This window comes from Hevea brasiliensis, chromosome 13, assembly GCF_030052815.1.
Source record: "Hevea brasiliensis isolate MT/VB/25A 57/8 chromosome 13, ASM3005281v1, whole genome shotgun sequence".
Classification (NCBI taxonomy): Eukaryota; Viridiplantae; Streptophyta; class Magnoliopsida; order Malpighiales; family Euphorbiaceae; genus Hevea; species Hevea brasiliensis.
Window position 1 is genome coordinate 10,905,997 of NC_079505.1, and position 22,933 is coordinate 10,928,929.

At 27.8% G+C, this 22,933-nt stretch overlaps 2 protein-coding genes across 2 annotated transcripts; both read left to right on the forward strand.

The window, feature by feature from the left end:
- The first annotated feature begins 10,935 nt into the window (after positions 1-10,935).
- On the forward strand, positions 10,936-11,680 carry LOC131172074 (uncharacterized). Its single transcript, XM_058133016.1, has one exon. The coding sequence runs from the start codon at positions 10,967-10,969 to the stop codon at positions 11,678-11,680; it is 714 nt and encodes a 237-aa protein (XP_057988999.1). The 5' UTR covers positions 10,936-10,966.
- A 679-nt stretch (positions 11,681-12,359) lies between these two features.
- On the forward strand, positions 12,360-19,056 carry LOC131172075 (protein ACCELERATED CELL DEATH 6-like). The gene is made up of 4 exons (XM_058133017.1): positions 12,360-12,908; positions 14,185-14,903; positions 14,992-15,093; positions 18,791-19,056. Exons 1-4 carry the CDS (start codon positions 12,360-12,362, stop codon positions 18,840-18,842), a joined length of 1,422 nt encoding a protein of 473 aa, XP_057989000.1. The 3' UTR covers positions 18,843-19,056.
- The last annotated feature ends 3,877 nt before the right edge of the window (positions 19,057-22,933 follow it).

The following is a 22,933-nucleotide window of genomic DNA, read 5'->3' on the forward strand; positions in this document are numbered from 1 at the left end:
TTTAATGCAGTGGGTAGTCAATTATGCAATTTTTTTTAAAATGGTTTGTAATTTTTTTATAAAAATGTGTAAATTATCCATTTTCTTAAATAAATTATTTCCAAAAAATTTATATAACTCAATACATAAACTGATTTATATAAAGGAAGGAAATTTTGCTTATTTCAATAAAAATTTATGTAAGTTAAACGATTAATTATATAAATTTTCTTTAAATCATATAATTTTTTACGTTGAGGAGAGAGAGAAGCAAAATTGCAAAAAGATGAGAGGGAGGGAGAAATGATAAATGTTATGAATGTGTGATGGTTATAAGGTAATAATATATTTTTTTAATGTCTTCAACAGGATAATTTAGATAAGAATAACTAATTAATTAACAAAAATAAATATATAAAGATTTACTCATCAGAATTACTAATTACAAGGAATTACTCATTAATTATAATAAATTACAATAATTAAATGATAATTTATTCTAAATCAAAATAATTGAGTATTATATCCTGCCTTGTCATTTTTTGTCCTTAGGCATACAATTATTGTGTAATTTAAAAAAAATAAATAAAATATAGACCTTTCGTTTCATGGAGACAAAATATAAATCAAAAGTATAAAATTTCATATTACCAAAATTCTATATAAAAAAATTTAAGATAAACTACTTATAATATATTTCAAATTAAAAGACCTGATCGTATTGACAGATCATTTGAGTTAACTTTTTATTGAGAAGCACACTCCATTTAATGGTAATCTACTACTATTCAATTATATAGTTTTTCTACAAGTTCGATCTGAAAATCATTAAAATTTTATTGTAGATATTTTTTGTGAAATTTTATTTTGAATTATAATAAAAACCTTAATTAAATAGAAATTTAAGTATAAATGAAATTAAAAATTTTAATTTATATAAATTTTAAAATTAATTTAAATAATAAAATTTAAAATAAATTAATTTTTAATAATCAATTAAATTTTATCTTTTATTATAATGATAATAAATCACTATTAATAATTTTGACAAAGTCAATATTCTCCTTGATAGATGTATTCCACACTTCAGGAGGCCACAAATATTGGGGCAGGGGCCCCCATATTAAATAATAAAATTTTGAAATTTTTGGGGGCCGTGGCGTCACTATAAGGATTTGTATCTGATTACATATGTCTTATTTATACAGCAATAACAACTTATTTTAATAAAACAATATATAATGTCACGACAATAAAAAATTAGAATCGATAGTGACAATTTTATAATGATATTAATTTTATTATTATAAAATTAATGTATAATAATAATATTAATAATTATTATTATTATTTATAAAAAAATAACAACAATTAAAAATTATATTAAATAAATTAATATATAATTTACTTAATATTCTATTTAAATTTAATATGATTTTAAAGTCTTATTTTTAATTATAGGTTTTAACTATTCATAAAATTGTTTAAATTAAGTTCACATTAAATTAATAATAATTAATTATTAAATAATAATTATATAATTAGATTTGAAAGGGAAGTGTTGTGAATCTTTATCCCTGATTAAAGATTAGTCACGACGCAAAAGAGAAAGACTGTTGTGAATCTTTATCCCACATTAAAGATTAGCCATCTTTATCCCATATTAAAGAATAGTCATGACTCATGAGAGAAAGGCCAAGGCTCTTGTTAGTATATCTATTTTATGGACCATCCCCAATTAAATCAAGTCTGCAACCTTTTTGTCTTTTTCCACAATTCCAAATTATAAATTTTCACTTTCTATCTAACTAGATATGCTAATCAGTGCATTCACGATCACTTAATTTTATGAATATTTTATTTATTTAATTATTTTAATATATAAAATAATTTTTATTATTTATATAAATTTATATTAAATAAATTAATATAATTTATTTAACACTCTTTCTAAATTAAACATCATATTAAACTCTCAATTTTAATTATAGGTTTTAATTGTTTAAAAAATTACACAAATTAAACTCATATTACATTAATAACAATTAATTATCCAGTGACAATAATATAATTATATTTAAGAGGGGAGTGTTATGAAGCTTTATCACACATTAAAAATATACAAAATAAACGAACAAAATATAAATGATTAAATTAAGATATTAATTTAATTAATTATTTTAATATATAAAATAATTTAATTATTTATATTAACTTATACTATATTAAAATAAATTAATATATAATTTATCTAATTTTTTTTTTGAATTTAACAGCATTTAAACAGCAGCATTGTAAGTTTTTTCTTTTCTTTTTTTAAATTAAAAAAAAGACCTTGCAGTGTTGTAGAATTAGCGATGGATCATGAGAAAAAGGCCAAGGCTGTGGTTGGTATATCTACTTCACGGGCCATTCCCAATTACATCAAGTCTGCTCCCACACTTTTTGTCTTTTTCCACAATTCCACATTATAAATTTTCACTTTTTTCTGTCATTTTATCTAGTCAAATATTATAAATTATTTATAAAATTATTATGACAAATTATATCTAATTTATTAAATAGCAAATAAAAATATTTATTTTATTCATGTTAAATTATACATCCAGATAAATATGATTTACATAAAGAAAAGAAAGAATTACTAATTTTGGAAATTTTTATATATTACCTTCAGGGAAAATAATTGAATAAAAATAAAGAAAATAACACAAATAGAAAAAAAATTATACACCTTTAAATAATTCTATTTTTTATTTCACATGCTTTTCAGAGAATGATATTTTCAAAAGTAATACTTTGTGACCAAAAGTTATTAATTGGAGCTGCGAAAAAAACTTTTTTGCTAGTGATTTTTTTTTAATAAACACTATTTTTATGAATAGTTTTAGATTTATATTAGATTTGTAAATAATTTTTTTAATAATTAATCTTTAAATATTATATTTTCTTAGTTTATTTAAAAGGAAAGAAAAAGAGAAAAGGAAAAAAAAAAAAAAAGATAAGATAAGAAGGTGAGAATACATAATGTAAAATTGTGGAAAAAAATGTGGGTTCACAATTGATAAGGTTCAAAAGTAGACATAGCAACCACCTTTTCTCATGGATAATTCTACAATGACCAGCTTAAAACCAACAGATTTTGGTTCAATTCTGTAAATTGTTGGACTAATGCTAAAATGACAAGTTAAAATAAAAAATTAAAATGAGAGTAAAGGCAAAAAATACTTGAAACCGGTTGACACACCTTCGGTTTCCAAAAAATTGGAAAAAGGGAAAATAAAAAATCACAAGTTGAAGTGTGTAGGCCAAAATGATAATTTTTCCATTGAAAAGAGAATTTCTTCATACCATTAAAATCTGAGATCAAAATATCTAACCATCCAACTCTATGCTAAGAAGAAACAAGATAAAAGCACAGAATTTATTTTATTTTTCTAAAAACTATATTAGTATTAATAATAATTCATTAATTGTGTTGCTTAGAAATTTTTGTGACAGATTAAATTAATAACTTTTTATTGAAAAGTACGGTTATATGATGTTTTAAAGAGTAAATGTTATTATTTGTGTTTTATTTCATATATTTTTAAAAATATCATTAAGAGTAAAGTTTTTAAAAATATGAAACTGTATTTTCTGACAAAATGCTATCGATTTAATGTGTAAAGAAATGGCTTTTTAAGAATAAATATTATTTTTATAAATAGTTTTATATTGATATTATATTTGTAAATTTTGTTTTATTTTATTTTTTCACAATGAGTCCAAAAGGCAACCTACACCAACTGGGTTACAAGAAATCGTTAAAAAAAAGTTGGTTACAATTATTATTATTATTTTTTTAGTCTTTATTCTCATTTTAAATTTTTTGCACACTTGGCATCAGTCCAACAAATTACGGCATTGAACTGCGTCGAAACTAGCGGCATTGTAGAGTTAACCATGAGAGAAGGTCCATGGCCGTGGCTGCCATATATATATACTTTTTAGTCATTTCCCACTTAAATCAAGTCTTAAACCATATATATATATACATAGACTTAAAGGGTTCTGGTTAAATTAGAAAAAGGAAAAAAGACTTAGAGGGTGATAAACTTAGTTTATTAAAATTAGATTATAACATTTAGTGCTTATAGGCTTATAAGCGCCTTTTTGGCAATAACAATTGTTATAGTAATTGTTAACTATTATCAGCTGTTTTATTAGCTATTAATTATTAGATATTGATTATTAGTGATTAATTATTTATATAGTGATTTAAAATAAAAGTATTCAGTAAAAATAATTTTTTGATTAGTTATTAATGTAAAAATATATAATGGTATCATCTTTTTAACTCTAATCAAAATACTAAATACTATCTTAAACTAGGAAAGATAATATTTCATAATTCACTTGCTTAATATCTAAATATTAGTATAAACACATATGCTACCAAACAATATAAGTTGACAATTGTGTTACTGAGCTTTTGAATTAATATATATATATATAATCAGAAAGGAGAAATTTCACTAAAAGTATAAACTTTTGACAACTTATTGGGAAAATTATTAAAAAAAATTGAAAATTTTAAAACTTTTGCAATTCTATCCTAAACTAAAAAAAAAGGTTTGTCAATTAAACTCTATACTTTTTATATTTATATTGTTAACAAGTCAATTAATAAATTAATGGAAATGCCATGTCAAACGTTTTTCGCTCCCAATTAACTAAATTTAAACCCTAATTAAGTCTAATTATAAGCCCAAATTCTAAATTTACACAAAAAAATAGTTTGCTTTTCACATCAGTTGGCAGCATTTTTGAGTTGCATTATGGGTTAGGACTGATCTTTAGCTGCATATGTTGGCATGATCATGCTTTTCACCCACTACATCTCTTCCTTTGGATTGATATTTCTTTTAATCAACTTGGATCTTAAATTCAGAGGTTAATGACAGGAAATTAAATTGCAGAAAATTAAAATCAACTTTAATATTGAATTTAGATATTGATGATAGGAAATTAAATTACAGAAAATTAAAATTAACTTGACAGGAAATTAAATTGCAGAAAATTAAAATCAACTTGAATCTTGAATTTAGAGATTGATGATAGGAAATTAAATTACAGAAAATTAAAATCAACTTGGATCTTGAATTCAGAGGTTGAAAACAGGAAATTAAATTGCAAAAAATTAAAATCAACTTGGATCTTAAATTTAAAAGTTGATAACAGAAAATTAAATTGTAGAAAATTTGAATCAACTTGGATCTTGAATCCAGAGGTTGATTACAGAAAATTAAATTGCAAAAAATTAGAATCATTACTATTATACCTAAACAAATAAGCTGATTTTAAGCTTAGCAAATTTACCATGAGTTTAATTATGAAAAGTTGAATGCTCGATCTTCAAAGCAAACCTGGTGAGGAGACTCTACCCGATCAAAAGTTTACTTAACCATGAACCTGAAGCCGAATGATTGGTGGGAGAAGCAAAAGTAGACCCAAAGACAAGGTTTTTCATTCGTCTCCACTCCCCTTCCTCTTAGTCATTTAGAGGCTTCTTGTTATAGAGAGTGGCTTCTCTAATTCTCACCTCCTTTTGTTAGAAGCACCTTTTCAGGTTTTCACCACTAGTTTTTTTTTTTTTTTCAACTCACTTTTTCAGGATGCACTTTCGAATTTTCATCCTTCCTTCATTTTGTAGAAAGCACCCTTACGGGTTTTCACCTTCTTTCTCTCATTTTGCTAGGAGGGCCCTTTCGGATTTTCACTCCTAAATTTTTTTTTTTTAGCTTGAGTCCCAATCTCTTTGGTGGTATTTTGCACTAATATGCTGTTTGTTCATTGATTTCTATCCCCTGCAATCTCAAAGCGATATATATGGAGTTATCAATGTTTAAATTCTTATCTTATAATAAAACGTTAATAAGTTAACAGCACAAAATTCCAAAATAAATGGGCTATTGGGTCATGCAGAAAAGATAAGAAAAATTGACATTATGATTTTTGATAAAGAGAAATACATAAAAGGTATACAATTCTTAGAAGAAAAGGTAAGGGAAGTCTCACGAATTTCTTTTAATCAACTTTTAGGACCCTTCAATGCTAGAGATACTAGTCATTCGAGAAGAACCCTTGTGCCACAGCCACTTACTACCTTCTAACTCTGAGCTTATCACCCAATCTTATTCCTCCATTTCTAGTCTTTTTAGGAGTGCCTTTTCAAGTTTTCACTCCTAATTTTTTTTTAACTCAATTTTTCAAGATACCCTTTCAGGTTTTCATCTTTCACTCATTTTGCAGAAAAGTGCCCTTACAAGTTTTTGCCTTCTTTTTCTTATTTTGTTAGGAGCGCCCTTTCAAGTTTTCACCCTTATCCTCTTTTTTTTTTTTTTTAAAAAAAAAGCAAAATACCTCTTTACAACATCTACATTTACTGGTTTCGGCAATTCTCCTCCATCCATGTGGGTTAAGATTAGAGCGCCCCCAGAAAATGCCTTTTTGATCACATATGGCCCCTTATAAGTTGGTGACCATTTGCCCTGAGGATCATTCCGATTTAGCAATATTTTCTTCAGAACAAGGTTTCCAGGCTGGAATTCTTGAGGTCGCACATTTTTATCAAACGTCCTAGCCATTCTAGCCTGGTATAGCTGTCTATGACAAACTGTCGCTAATCAACTCATCAATCAGATTGAGTTGATCGAGTTTTGTTTTGACCCATTCAGTTTCATCTAATTCTGCCTCCACTAAAATCTTAGAGAGGGAAATTTCCACCTCAATTGGTAAAATTGCTTCCATGCCATATACTAATGAATATAGAGTTGCCCCAGTCAAATTCTCATTCTCTACTTTCTCCTTTTCTCTTCCTATCCCGGTCAACCCATATGCCATTCCTTCTGATGCGTTGGGAACTGGTGGGTAATATTCAACATAAGGAACGGTATGGTTGTGGGGCTGGTTAACAAGAAAAGTTAGCTCATTTACTTGAAATGTGGGAACCTGTGGATTGGCGATTGTGAGCTCGGTGTTCGAGTGTTGAAATGCAAAAGAAGTTAAAGCTTGGTCTTGGAAACATTGAGGATTTGACTCCCCAATTGTTATTGGTGGGGCACTTATTGGCAGACTTGGATCACGAGGTGTAGCCATCACTTCTTTACTACGGGCCATCTCTCTCATCATTTGCATTAGTTCTAAGACTTATTCTTTTAGTTCAGAAACTTGTCCTTGCAGACTTTGATCCTGCTCTTGTTCTTCCATTATCCTTCTTGTTTAGGCTCTAGTTAAGTAAACTTTTGATGGGGCAATAGATTGCTTCACTGGGTTTGCTTTGTCTCGAGTAATGTTGACTTTTTCCTACAAAGGGTATACTTATTAATTCACTTTACATAGCTCATCTTATTTAATTATAATTTTTCTATTAAAAGGATACGGTGACAACTTGATTATCGTGTCTTCATTTGCAAAAAGGGTAATTTAAATCGTCAACCCAATGGTATCATTCAATAGTCCAACCGTGCATGACGGGGTCATGTATGTGTCCTTGATACTTGTTTAAGTGACATATATGGCTTTTCGCTTAACCTTAACGAGGATAGATCCTACGGGAGTCATGCTATTCATTCATCGTTACCATCATAAGGCACAAAACATATCTCACATCATTGTTGCATTAGAAACCTTAATTGTTTACAATCAACATATTACAGAATTCAACTATTGTCTAAGTTCAGGAAGACTTGTCTTGCTATGACATTTCTTGAGGTATTCATACAACCTCTCTTCTTGTCTTGTCAGATCGAATGTATGCAGGGCATATTCTGATTCTGGTAATAACTCATGTTTTCCTTGAGTGGCCATCCTCTTTAGTCTACTACCATTTTCCTTTAGTTTATAATAGAGATTGGCATGGCATTTTTTTTTTTAGCTTTTTCCTTAGAACACTCTTTCATAATATCATTGATCAATTGTACTTGCCCATCGAATTCAATCCATTTCATATTATTTTTCTACTTATATTTGGCCGCTAGCATCTTCTGACGATTCAACTCTTCTTGCAATTTGTTGTTTTGCATGCCGGCCTCCTTTATTTTCCGTTGGAGCATGGACTTCTCTCGTTCCCACCGAGCTTTATACTTCTCATATTCTGACTGTGTTGCCGCTACTTCTTCCTTGACTCTTTTTCCTTCATTTTTCACAGCTTGCCAAATGCTTTGAGCTGACTGATCTTTCTCAGCTTCTAGCTGCTTAACTCGTTCCTTCAATTATTGGTTCTCAAGCATTATATTTTGGAAGTGAATTTCCAACCTGGCACGAGCTTCTTGAATAAAAAATAGAGATGTGGCAGCTACAACAAATAGAGAAACGGCAAGGCTGTAGTTATATATCTATTTTTGGACTACAACAAATTAAATTAAGTGTGAACCGACACTTTTCCCACAATTCTTCTATTATATATGTTCTTATGTTATCTTATATAGTTAGGCAGCGTAGCCATACAGGGAGCTTAAATTATATTATATTTCTTTAATATATTAAGGTATTATAAAAAAAAAAAAGATATTATACTTGCTTTTTAGATTATTAAAATTACTTTTTAGAATATTATTAATATTACTAAACAAAGATAATATTTAAATATATTATATTTCTTTAATATATTAAGATAATATAAAAAATAATAATATTTTGAAGTGATAAATTTGATCATATAATTCAAACAAACTCAAATTATGTAATATTTTTAATCAATATTTCTATCATATTGCTACATTTATATAATTTTTAATGTAAAAATCATTCACGACATAAAGGTTAAGTCTACATAAAAGATAATAAAAATAAAATATAGAGTGATTAACTCGAAATATAAACACTATATTATGCAAAATTCAAGACCTTTGTGATTAAATGTGTTATTTAAAAATTTGTGGTATTACTTTTTTTTTTTAATTATTTATGCAAAAATATAATAAGTTGATTTATATTTATATTATATTTTTGTATTTTATTTTCAATTAATGAAATACATATTTTTTTTTTAAATTTAATTATTATAATTTACTTCATATTGATTAAATAATAAAACAATAGTTTATATTATTATTACTATTTCAAACATGCCTTGACTTCTAAAAAGAAATTTAGATCATTATTACAATGTTATCTTCTTAAATATCCTTTATCTAACCTATTAACATATAATTAATATGCATAACATTATTTAAACAATCCTATATATTTTCACATTAAAATATTATTTAATTACTTATTTAACTCTAAAAATTTTTAAAATTAGCTTTAAAAATGCAAATAAGAAAATAATAAAATGTGTTAATTGATAGTATCATATTTAAATATTGAACCCTTAAAATTTTTACAATCAGCGTGAGATATGAAAAAAAAAATTTATAAATTGGTAGTATCATATTTAAGATGAACTGATTTCAATTTTTTAAATAAAAGTATATTTTTTCTGTTTTAATTTCCTTTCTATTTATATATTTTTTATAATTGTTTGAAATAATTTTTTCGTGGATAATTATTTAAAATATTACTGTAAATTTTATGAGTATTTTATATATGCCCTTTCATAATTTATAAAATATTTAATTTATATTCTCTTATTATAATTTGATTAATATTAATTTTAAATACAAACATATTAAAATTTTAAATTTATGCAAAAATTTAATATGTTAATTTATATTTATATTATATTTTTGTATTTTATTTCCAATTAATGATATATATATATATATATATATATATATATATATGTATTAAAGTTTAATTATTATACTTTACTTCATATTGATCAAATAATGAATACATACTTTATATTATTGTTACTATTTCAAACATGCCTTGACTTTTGGATAGAATTTTACATTGTTATTACACTATTAACTTCTTAAATATTCTTTATTAAACCTATTTACATATAATTAATATACATAATATTATTTAAATAATCCTATATTGTTTCACATTAAAATACTATTTAATTACTTACTTAATTCTAAAAATTTTTAAAATCAGCTTTAAATGTGCAAATAAAAAAAATAAAATGTATTAATTGATGGTATCATATTTAAATATTTAATTCTTAAAATTTTTACAATTAGCTTGAAATATGAAAATAAAAAATAATATAATTTATCAATTGATAGTATCATATTTAAAATGAAATAATTTCAATTTTTTAAATGAAACTCTATATTTTCTGATTTATTTTACTTTTTATTTATGTATTTTTTATAATTATTTAAAATAATTTTTTGGTGTATAATTATTTGAAATATTAATATAAATTTTATGCTAATAAATATATTTTTAATACTTTATATACTCTCTTTAATAATTTGTATAATATTAAATTTATATTTTTCTATGGCAATTGATTGATATTAATTTTTAATATAAATATATAAAAATTTTAAATTTGAAAAATTAATGAATTTACGTGCAAAACATGAACATTTAGCTAGTAAAAAGAATTGCCAGATTATATCTTTGATAGACTGGACTTAATTGTCATTTTCTTAAAGTTAAGTCATATATATAAATATTGTGAAATGTTAGTGTCGGAATGGTAGGAACTCTTTACAGTGAGTTTAAAGAGCAATCTGCCAACCTGTTGTAGGTTTTTTTTTTTTTTTAATTTCATTTTATTTTAAATTAATAATTTAAAAATATTTAAATAATATTATTTTTTAATACTCTAACTGTATGATACGGATACATGAAAGAAATGCTAAGAATGTGATGGGTATATTTATTTTTTGGGCCATTACCAATTAAATCAATTCTTCAAATATATATATATATATATAGAGAGAGAGAGAGAGAGAGAGAGGACAAGACTATAGTTGGTATATCTACTTTTTGGATCACTACCAATTAAATTAAGTGTGAACCCATACTTTTTTCCACAATTTCACTATTATATATATATATTCTTGTGTCATCTTATTTAGCTAGGCAGCTTAGCCATATGGAGAGCTCAAATACTACTTGCAATTTCACACCCATTGATGCCTGCTTATGGGAGGCGGCAGCAAAAGGCAACCTTGATCCCTTCAAGGAGTCTGATGTCCCTCTTGATTGCTTACTGACCCCAAATAAAAACACAATATTACATATCCACCTTACCTCCCGAAGTGAAAGAAAAATTGAGTTTATAAAAGGGGTACTCGACATTCGTTTGTCACTGTTATGGAAGGTCAATGACCATGGTGACACTCCGTTGCACATTGCAGCAAGATACGGGCATGTTGATGCAGCAAAAGAGTTAATTGCAAAGGCTTCAGCAGATGGTGACAAAGATATAGAGAGCGGAAAACAGCCAAGAGTTAAGGTATTGGAGATGTTAAGGATGAAAAATAAAAATAATGATACGGCCTTGCATGAGGCAACACGAAATAGAAGTCTGCATGAGGCGAGACAAAAAAGACGTCTGGGTGTTGTGAAAGAAATATTGAGAAATGAAGAGCCTGATGATGAATATAAATATTCGGCCAATGATTGTGGGGAGACTCCGCTTTACCTAGCTGCTGACAATGGATGTGGAGATATAGTCCTTAAACTACTAAGAAGTCCCAAATTAAAATCGCTGGCTTATGACGGCCCCAATGGTAAAACGGCATTACATGCGGCAGCAATGAACAAGAACATACGTGGAGGTACATCAGTAAACAGATCTTCTTAAACTTCCTATACGCATATATTGAGTATTTGTGTTTTAGTGAAGGAAGTGAGTTGCGATTATCTTTCTTTATAACTTTTTTTAACTGTAAATAATAATAGCGGGAAATGGCGTTAGACAACCATAAGCACCAATCCCCAACACTAAAGCCAATTTAAGGAGAAAAATTTATTATGAATGTCGTGTATATGCATACACTATTTTGATATTTATGGCAACTAATCATGGGAGGACAATTAAATATTAAAAAAAATAATTATGATTTGAAAAAAAAAATTGTTTTTTACATATAGAAAAAATCGGATTTTATAAGACACATCATAAATTAGTTATTATTCCATAATTGTTTCATCATTCCATGTATGACTGCTATCATGAAATAATTGATTCATATTATAATTTCTCCAGTATGTGGCCTTTCGACTATTGTATAAAAATTCTATAACAAAAAACTTTTGATAACATTATAAAAAATATTTGGTAACGTAGGGATATGGTTGATTATTACTTTTTAATATCAAGTATCTAACAATGTTAAAGTCAGTGTCGTTAATTTCAATATATTAAATCAAATATTTATTGAAGTGGAAATTTTAAATTTTTATAAAAAAATAAATAAAATTAATTAATTATCAATTGCCCATTATGAATTTGGTCTTGTTGACTTTGTGCAGTGACTATTATGAATATTATAGAGGAGTTATTGGCGAAATGGAGTAGCTTGGCTAAAAATATAGATGAAGAAGGATGGACTCCACTCCACTATGCTGCGTATAAACATCGTACTTCAGTGGTCAAAAGGCTATTAGTTGAGGGTGAATCTTGCGCTGATAAAAAATGGAAGAGGACAGCTCTTCACATTGCAGCCTGTAGAGGCTTCGAAGATACAGTGGAAACAATCATTTCTAAATGCCCAAGTTGCTGCGAACTTACTGACATTAGAGGCTGGAATGTTCTTCACTATGCAGTGATCAGCAAAAATGATGAAGTAATAAAAGCAGTGCTCCGACAAGGTTCATCATTTATTTACCTTTTAGATGGAAAAGATGTTAAAGGGAATACGCCTATCCATCTATATAGGGCTTATCATCCTGAATTCTGTTGTCCTTCTTTCATAAAAGAAGGAGAGACTGAAGAAAATCAAAAAGGAGAAGGAGATGCTGAAATGTTCAAGTTTTGGAGAAAACTGGACCATAAAATTCAATTCTCAGGAAGCTTATCCTCAAAGAAGGTCAGCCGACTAACATCTATCTTATCATAATATAGATACTACTTTATGAGCTTTATTAAGTAAATATTGATTCTTGAGGCATTAGTCTATTTATAATCTATTTATTTAAAATAATATATAAAAAAAATATATGAATAATAATAAGTAGAAGCTTTTCATTAATAAAAGTCCATAATTTCAAATTTATTTATGTATATATATCGGTTAGATCTGGTGACGACAGGTGCATGTTCGAATTTTTTAAATTTTCTTTTATCATGCCCTATATCTAGAGAGTATATTAAATAGTAATTAACCCTTTTAATTTTCTAAGCAGTAAAGTGGTGAATATATGTCACAACTTTATTTATCTAATATTTTTTATTTTTATTAAATATTTACTTTTATACATTTAAAAGAATTAAATAAAAAAACCATAATTAAAAGACATTTGAATAAAAAATATATGGTTATATTTATTATTTACATTAAATAATTAAAATTAATAAACTATTAATATTTCTAAACAAATGATTTAAAATGGTGTTGATTCACATTTCTCTAAAATTTATTAAGAATTTATATTTGTATTTTACCTATATTTTAAATTTTTTTATAATATTTAAAATAATTATTATATTTATAATAGATTAAAATTAGTATTTATAATATATAAAATACACATATGTGGAGAACTTTTGAACTAAATAAAAAAATATGTGGTTAAATTTATATATTTTAAAAAAGCCTATAATTATAAAAATATAAAAATATAATCACATACAAATTTTAAGTTAATAAATATGAAAATTTATATATTTTTTTCATTTGTGATTAATAGATGTCTAAGTATATGACCAACACTATATATTTCAATTGGTTTTAAATTCAAAAGTTTCAAACAAGTATGCAACTCCATTTTATTAATATGGCTCATAATTTTAAATTTGCAAAACTAAAGTGAAGATTTATTTATTTATTTATTTGACTTCAATTAGGAATAAAATTCAAGACTATATATGAAGTCTTGAAAATAATTTCAATATCACTAACCTAAAACTCATTGATAAATGAAGACATATTTTAATACAGTTTTAGAAATACAAGTATATGTTTGACATATATTAGGAGCAACTAATAATTAATCCAAAAAAGTTTTCTTTAAAATGATTAGGTAAATATTGAATTGAGAAATAAAAAAAAATACAATTAATTGGAGAAATAACACAAAATAAATAATATCTTATTCTTTTTAAATTTTTTTTTACAAGTAACTAATATTCTAAATGTGTTGCAGAAAGAAAATTTAAAATTGATGAAAGACCTTGGCACTGGACCACTGGGGAAAATTGATCCAACATCACGGAAGGAATTTCTGAAGGAATTTCTGAAGGAAAAAGAAGAAAAGAGGAAAAAATATATGGCAAAAAAATTTGAACAAGTCAAAGAGTCTCATTTGGTGGCTGCGGTACTTATCGCAACAGTAGCCTTTGCTGCAGCGTTCACTTCACCTGGCGGTTATATAAGTGATGAAAATAATTTGAAAAAGGGGACTCCTATCCTAAGCGGAAATCCAGCTTTTAAAGCATTTATCATATCTGATACTATAGCTATGGTCTTGTCTGCTTGTTCTGTCTTTACTCACATTATGCTGGGGATATTAGGATATGAGGAAAGATATTACTGGTTGATAAGATATGCATTCAATTTCCTCTTCTATGCTATGGTAGCAATGATGATTACATTTGTGGCAGGCACCTATGCATTTTTATCCCATTCCTTTGGGATTGTTATTTGCGTCATCGGATTGATCTTCTTCCTCTTCTTATTTTATTCGATCACAAGGGTAACATGGAATTTAGTTTTTCCAAATAATGATGGTGATGTCCTTTCAAATGACTTTTGGAAAGATAATGATGATAGTGATGATGATAAGGACGGCAACAGCAATGGTGTCAAATTGAAAGATGAAATAAAAAACAATGGTTTCAAATTTAAAGATGAAATAAAAACTTTGTAAGTAGTTTTCTTTTATATATAAAACTCTTATTTTGTTAATTTATTTTAATGATTTTAACTTTTTTTTTTTCATTTACTATTGAAGCTCGTGGACGACTGGCGGAGTTTTTTGGTTGGGTATCTTCTTCATTGGCTTTTATTTTGGGGCTCAACAATTGATTAAAAAGCTTAGGGAGTTGCTGAAGAAGTAAGTCAACATACTCATGGGCTGTTACTTTTACTGCTTGAAATGTAAATGGTGTCTCCTTTTATATATGAATATGTTTAATTTAGTTTTGACTTTATCGTGGCTTTTTTTTTGTTTGCCTTTATAAACACTTAAAGGAAAAAATTTGTTAGGCTAACTTCTTGCACTAGGCAGATAGGGTTACGTATGATTCTTGAGTGTTCTAAATCGAATTAATGACTTGTATTGAAATGAATCGAAATTGTAAAAGAATCGCTACTATAGGAATAGAATCATACTAAATCAAACTAAAATCGAACTAAAAAACTGATTTTACATATATATATATTTTAAAATTTTTTAGATATATTATACAGTTTCAACAAAATTATATATATATATATAACTTAATTTATGAAGTGACTTGAAATTATATTAGCTATCTTAGTTTTAATTTTTAAAAGTTTTAATTATAAAAACTCTATCATAACTCTTGTAACCTCTTTTTATTTCATGATTATTTTCCACATAGATGAACGAGATGCTAAATTATAATATTTTTGTTAATTAAGAAATAAAAATGGTATAATCTTTGTTTAATTAAAAACAATTTAGAATTCATTATTTGTAAATTTTTTTCTTTTGACTTACTTTCTTTTTCATGTAATGAAATTCAGATATTGCTCAAGATCCTAAAGTTATGGAGATTATTATTCTATGAACTAGAGTGGATTGCTAGATATTGTGAGTCTTGAATTGACTTGATATTTTTTGTAACGCCCTCACCGTAGGTAGTCCGTATATTTTACTGTTCCGACGACTAATGTCTATTCGGACAGTCAAAATGTCTGGAACTACATTTAGACTATAGTGAGGAGGCATAAATTGAAGAAATAAATGTTAAGAAAATATAGGAAAAATGTAGAGAAAAATAAATTAAAATTTAGAGAATTTATAAATTGGTACAAAAATAATAAAAATAACCTAATATGCACTACTAAGGGCATTTTGGTTATTTCATCCCCAAAGGTGAATTTTGACCTAAATGTTAAATTAAAAATTTAGAGAATTAAAATAATTAGTATGAATTAAAACTTTATAAATTGAATTAGAAAAGAAAGAAGAAGAAAAGAAAAGCTTATGAAAATTTAAAACAAATTAAGTACACATATAAATATATCAAAATATAAAGCATAAGAGACAAAACTCACCAACTAAAGTCATCTTCTCCATCTCTTCCCTCTCTCTTTGCCGTCCACCCTAGTCCCCATTTCCCTCCATTTTTGTCAAGCTTTCAAGCTTGATTTCCCAAGCTTTGACACACCAAAACCCATAGTCCCCTTCACAAAAAATACTCACCACACCCTAAGGAAGCTATAGACACCCATAGGAAGCAAGAAAATTGAAGTTTAGAAAGCTCAAGTAAGGTTAGTGCACTAATCCCTCTTCTTCTCTTTATTAAACAGGAAAAACATGTTTAGCCAAGTATAAATATCATGAAAATGAAAAGAAAATTTGAAAGAAAGAACCTTTGATTTTTGGGCAGCCATGGAACTTGAAGTTTGTTACTTTTAAGTAATGAAAAAATCGTTCCATGAGAATGTGTGATGAGTTGAAATGTTGGGAGTTGGTTCTGTAGGGTTTGTGTAAATTTGAAACTTTGGAAACTAGAGTTTATGTAAATGATTGAGAACCTTGTGTAAATGCATGAATTTGACCTAATTGAGTTGAGATTGATGCTTATAGAAGTGTCATATATGCTTATTTGGAGTTTGGAAGAAGGAGGAGATTGAAATTGGGAGTGTGAATTTTCTATAGGTTATGTTGTTGTTGAATCCAGTAGCTTTTTATTGCCATATCTCCCTTTGTGTTGCCCCAATTGGTATGAGGCCAATTGGAGGTGTTTTGGGACATCCAAACCTTCATTTTTCAAGAAGGAACCCTGCCCAAATTTTGTCAAAATCATGACCAATTCTCTGCCCAAACCCGGATGACCAAACACTAAAACCCAGAAAATGACCAAATAAACAGTTCGTGTTCATTTGGTCATAACTCTCTCTATACTGGTCTAAATGACCTAAAATTTTACATCAATGAAAAGCTTAGACATAGGGCTACACTTTTCATGAAGACCACTTGACCCTGTTTTGCCTTTAACCAAGTCAATTTTGTTAGCACATGTTGGGTCACTAAAACTGCCAACCCAGAAATTGTCCAAAATACTGTTCCTTTGGTATGCTTGACCAGTTTTGGTAAAAATATCATAACTTGGTCTCCAAAGCTGCAAATTGAGTGAAACTAGTGCCAAAAGTTTTATAATACATAGCACAACAATTTTTATGTTTTGACCAAGCTCTAGAAACCATTGCATCCTAGGCAAAATATTAGCCAAAGTTAGGAATTAAAATATGAAAATGTTAAATTGAACCCAGAATGCCATTTGATACTCGTGTGTTCATTTGGCCATAACTCCCACTAGGAAATTTCACTTGAGATGTGCTAATATGATCTGGAAACATGATACTTAGGGCTACAACATTGATTTAGGCACCTTTGCCAAATTCTAAGTGTAAAGACCCTAAAAAGAGGGTCAAACATACTGCCCTGAAGTTTGACTATTGCCTTTATAGGATTAAGAGTCCAGGTTAATACATTGACCATAACTCACTATACCAAGCTTGAAAATTTATGAAATTGCACCTGGGAGTCCCTAAGACATAGAGGAACATATCTTGTGAAGGAATCTAAGTCTAAAAATGACCATAAAATGATCAAATGACTGGTCAAAGTTTATTGACTAGGAATTGTCAATTCTGGACAGCATAGAGGAAAAGGGACTAGTTATGGTATTTTGACCATAACTTGAGTTCTATAACCCCAAATTGAGTGATTCAAAAACTGAAATTCAAGTTTAAACATAGAGGAGCAATTGTTATAAAGGAAGTGTGACCAAATAGACATTCTAACCTAGCCAAATTCCTAGATAAAGATAATACATCAAAATAAACCTAAAGAAAGGTTCATGGGAAAAATTCTATACATGGTTATTAAAATACTCATAAGGCTAATTAAATATTAAAAATGATATGAATATGTAAATTGGGACTAATGTCCTATTAATATGAAATTTATGGTACCACGAAACAGTACTAAAAAATAATGACAGTGAATAGTACTAAAATAATTAAAAATATTTAATTGCCTATAGTATACCTAGACTTATTTATTTAGTTTGGATAAATTGGTATATCAATTAGGGACTACAGTTAGCAGTACTGCCTACCGAGAAAATCATGAACTGATAATATATGTCTGGTATGATTGTTCTACAAGCTATATGCCTACTTACTGGCCATTGTGCCTACTTTATTTCTGGCTTTACAAGCCTGACAGCAAGTCTCGTGCCCGACAGCTGGCCTCGTGCCTGACAAATGTATATAGGGTAGACATATGGCTGTCTAACCCGTATACTCCCGTGTATCCAGCTCTGATAGTCTGTTATAGATTTCTTGGGCACTGATAATAATTAATTAAAACTGAATATACAGTAAGTAAACAGAAAAGATCTCAATAATTTTTATTATTTCCAAAGTGTAAAAAAATGTAAAAGACCCAGAAATTACGAATTGCAATTATTATTTCAATTGTTAAATTATTGTTATTATAAATTATGCACCACTAAGCATTATGCTTAGCGCGTTAGTTTTCCATCGCGTAGGGATTGGAGATCAGTCCCAGCAGCCGCAGGAGCAGCACCAGTAGTGCACTGACAGAGCTCCGACCAGATCTGCCACTGTCCAGAGTCACCTCACCGGTCTTTTGTATTTTGGTAGGGCCCATGTATAGACTAGTATTTTGGTTCATTATGTTTAGTCATGATGTAACTACTAGCTTATGATGTATTTCATTTTAAACTTGTAATTAAACTTGAGACTGAAATGAAAACTTGTAATTTATTATCTGTGAATTTCCTTATGAATGCAATAGATGATACTTCATTTTGAGATTTTATAAATAGTTGTGAATGATGAGATAAAAGAGAATATGATATGAAAATGTGTGAAATGAATATGGACATGTTAACAGGTGATTAGTGGAAACCTGCCAGATGCTAATAAAACAGGGGAGGCTCTGTCCGGGTCTCCACAAAAATAAGATAAAAAAAAATTCTACACATAGAATACATGTTTTAAATGACATCAAAAGTTTATAATAGATATGATAAAACAAGATAGGGTGCTCTGGCACCGAATGTGACACTTCTTGCTCGGCTATACAGTAGACGGGTAAGGGGCGTCACATTTTTTACCTTTAATTAATTCAAATTATTCATCTATTAACATATTTATTATGTAAAAATGAAGGTGACATCATATTGGATGAAGGCTTGAAGGAGTTCTTTTTATGTGAAAAATTTAGCTCTAAGGAATGTGGAAGCTAGTTGTTTTTTTTTTTTTGCAAAATGTGAGAGTGAAACTTTATATTATGTTTTTTTTTTTGATATTGTTTTACTGTTATTTTATTATTTGAAATGTGCAAATATTAATGGGATTTGTTATAGATACCGGGTATTATCATGTATTTATATGTAAAAATTATTAGTTTGATTTTATATTACTTTATTGATATTTTATTTGGATATTAGTATTGCTATTTTAATATTAATATTATTATCTTTTATTGATGTTTTAATGTTAGAAGTGTATAATTGTTTTTAAATATAATAATTTGAATGTAAAAATCAGAATTGGAACCAAAACAAGAATCAGAATTAAAACTGAAGTTAGAACCGAACCAGAACCAAATGCATTAAGAATTAAACTGGAATCAAATTGAAATTCGATTCCAGTTCCAATTCCAGAAAACCAAAAGAATAGAACTTCGTTTTCAGTTCCTTTTCCCGCCAGAAACTAAACCGGAACCGAAATCGCATACCTCTAGAGGTATGTATTAGTCTTAGGGCATATAGGTGGCATGCAATGCTTTTTTTTTTTTCTCGCATATATTTAATAAAATGATAATTTATTTGTGAAATATATTTTCTTTAAAAGATATTTTTTTAAAAAAAAAATTATTTTATACTATTTAATTGTGATACTGAAATTTAGACGTATGTTACACATTAATGATGTCATGATTCATATTCAGGGCACAAGTGACATTAGAAAAATTCATTATGACTTCATGTGGAAGAAATTATTTGAAAAAAAAAAGAATTCAAATGAATTTTAATACAATTATATTTAATTTCTGTATTTTTAAAAATGAAATTTTTTAAAATTAAAAAAATTAAGTTCTTTCATTTTAAATGTAAAAATTAATTAAAAAGAAATTAATTAAATTAAATTCTTATAAGATTCTAAATTCAAAGCAGGAGAAATAAGATTGACTGGATTGGAAATTCATTTTCCCTAAGTAAAAGGACATATTGTCTTGACTAGAACAATATTTTACTCTTTGAAAAAAAAAAAATGAAACAACGGAAACAGGAAAAACATTTTTCATGAAAAAATGAAACAAAAGGAGCCTAAACTTGAAATTGAATAAAGATTTAGAAAGATTAGAGATTATTAAAGTGCAAAACAACATGTGATCATAATTATCTATATTATATATATAAAAAAAAAAACAGCTTAAGTTGTTTGAACAGATATTATTTTAACCTTTAGGCTTAATTAAAATAATCATCCAAATTTTGGTGTATTTTAATGTTTAATTAAATCCAAAACTTTAAGCCTTAACACAATATATCAAAATTTTAAATTTTATGAAAAGTTTATTTAATTTTTTAATTCAATTTCAGTGGATGTGATGAGATTCACATGTTCTTGGGATATGATATTTTTATCTCCTTATCTTTGTAAATTCAATTTTATTTAGTGTAATTATTTACATATATAAACATTTCTCTGTACTTAAATGCATTCAATAGTGAAACAACACATTCTTCATTCTATTTGCTTTGACGACTATACAATTTCAAATTCCAACTTTAGTTAGAGCTAAGTGAATAAATAATTTTAAAAATATTATATTTGTAATAGATATGACATTATTTATTTATTATTATTATTATTGTTGTTATTATTTGACAAATCTTAGGAGCTATAATAATTAATCCAAAAAGAATTCTTTTAAATGCATTAAAAGAAATGATATCTTATTTTTTTTTCTAATTATTTTTTAAAGTAACTAATACTTTGGAAGTGTTGCAGAATGATAGACCTTGACACTGGACCATTAGGGGAAATTTCAAATATACAAGGAAAAATGAGAAAGGAAAATATAATACTTAAATTTAAAAATGACAATGACTCCCATTTGGTGGCTGCAGCACTTATGGCAACAACAATTTAATAAGATGTGCCTTCAGTTTCCTATTCTATATATGCTACGGTAGCAAAGATAATTACATTTGTGCTGGGCACTTATGCAGTTTTAGTACCATCCTTAGGATTTGATATTTGTGTCATCGGATAGAGTTTCTTCCTCTTCCTAAATTATTCGATTAAAAGGGTATCAAGGAGTTTATATTCTTTCGTGACGACATCAATGACCAATCGGAAACTTTGTAAGTAGTTTTCTTAATTTTCTATATATAATTTTAATTTCTTAACTTTCTTCATGATTTACACCTTTTTATTCACAATTGAAGCTCGTGGCTGAATAGTGGAATCCTTTCTTTGTTGGGAATACTTTGCTTCTTGTTCAGCTTGTTAAGCAGTTCACGTTTTCTCTTTATCGTTATATCCCAACAAAAATATAACACCCCTACTTTTCAAATAATTATTTTATATGTAAATATAAATATTTTAGTCTAATCCCTAGTATTGTGAGCTTTGCCTAGATACTTTCGTTTCGTGGCAATTCGACCGTCGCCTGGATCTACAATTTCGGGCCGGACAGATAAGTGGCCGAAGCTACTTCAGAATCAGATCAAGATTATAAGCTACCCCACCATTTTCAGACGTCCCGGATACGTTTCTAGTATCAGAATTAGCGTAGGTAAGCCCGAACCCTAAGTTTTCTTAATTATTTAGTTTCAGGTTTAGATTAAAAATTCATAAAATATTTGTGGGTAGTTAGAAAACTATAATTCCTCTTTTTTATCAACTTAGTAATATTACTAAGGACTGCGGGGCAAAAATTTAAAATTTTTTAGAGCTCGTTTAGGTAGTTTTTGCAAAAAAGTTAGTTTTTAAGGATAAAATTATAATTTTTCAAAATTGTGGTTGTTGACTATTTGGGTGGGCTTAAGAGGGGCCATGTGATGTGATTGAGATATAGTTGTGTGACTTGTGGATATAGAAGTGTATTTTGAACCCTTTTGTAGGTTGGGTAGGTCCTAAGTATAGGGGAGACTCTGCCGGATTTTCGGCATGACTTAGGGCATCTTTGATCCTTTCAAACTTGTATTGAGGCAAAGATATTAAATAATTGCAATGAAATTGTCTGGTGAGCCGGGACAGTCTTCCTCCTCCGCTCAGCCGCTGCAGTGACCTCGGTTTAAGTCTGTGAGTAAAATATTAATTTTAATTATAATTTCAATATTATTATATGTTCAGGCATGCCATGCATCACTTATAAATATGTATCTATGTAGATAAACACTAGGCGCATGTTTTATTGCATTTTTACTTGATGAAATGCCATGAATATTGTTTACGGTAATTTGGAGCAGTGTGCATGCGTTGGCGTGTGTGTGGTGTGTGGTATTGGATATGGACAGGATGGGTAGACGTGACTTGAGAGATACTCGCTGGGACCCGGTCCTTTATGGATATGTCATGGTAGGCACGGCTTGAGAGACACTCGCTGGCAGAGGTTGGATTAAGAGAGTTGTATAGGGGATCAACTCCCG

Excerpts from the sequence above, each read along its gene's own strand:
- LOC131172075 (XM_058133017.1), top strand. The coding sequence starts at position 12,360 with ATGAATATTATAGAGGAGTTATTGGCGAAATGGAGTAGCTTGGCTAAA. Across the intron at positions 12,909-14,184 it reads GAAGCTTATCCTCAAAGAAG|AAAGAAAATTTAAAATTGAT; the intron begins GTCAGCCGACTA and ends AATGTGTTGCAG. Across the intron at positions 15,094-18,790 it reads CTTAGGGAGTTGCTGAAGAA|GGATTGGAGATCAGTCCCAG; the intron begins GTAAGTCAACAT and ends TCCATCGCGTAG.
- LOC131172074 (XM_058133016.1), top strand. The coding sequence starts at position 10,967 with ATGGAGAGCTCAAATACTACTTGCAATTTCACACCCATTGATGCCTGC.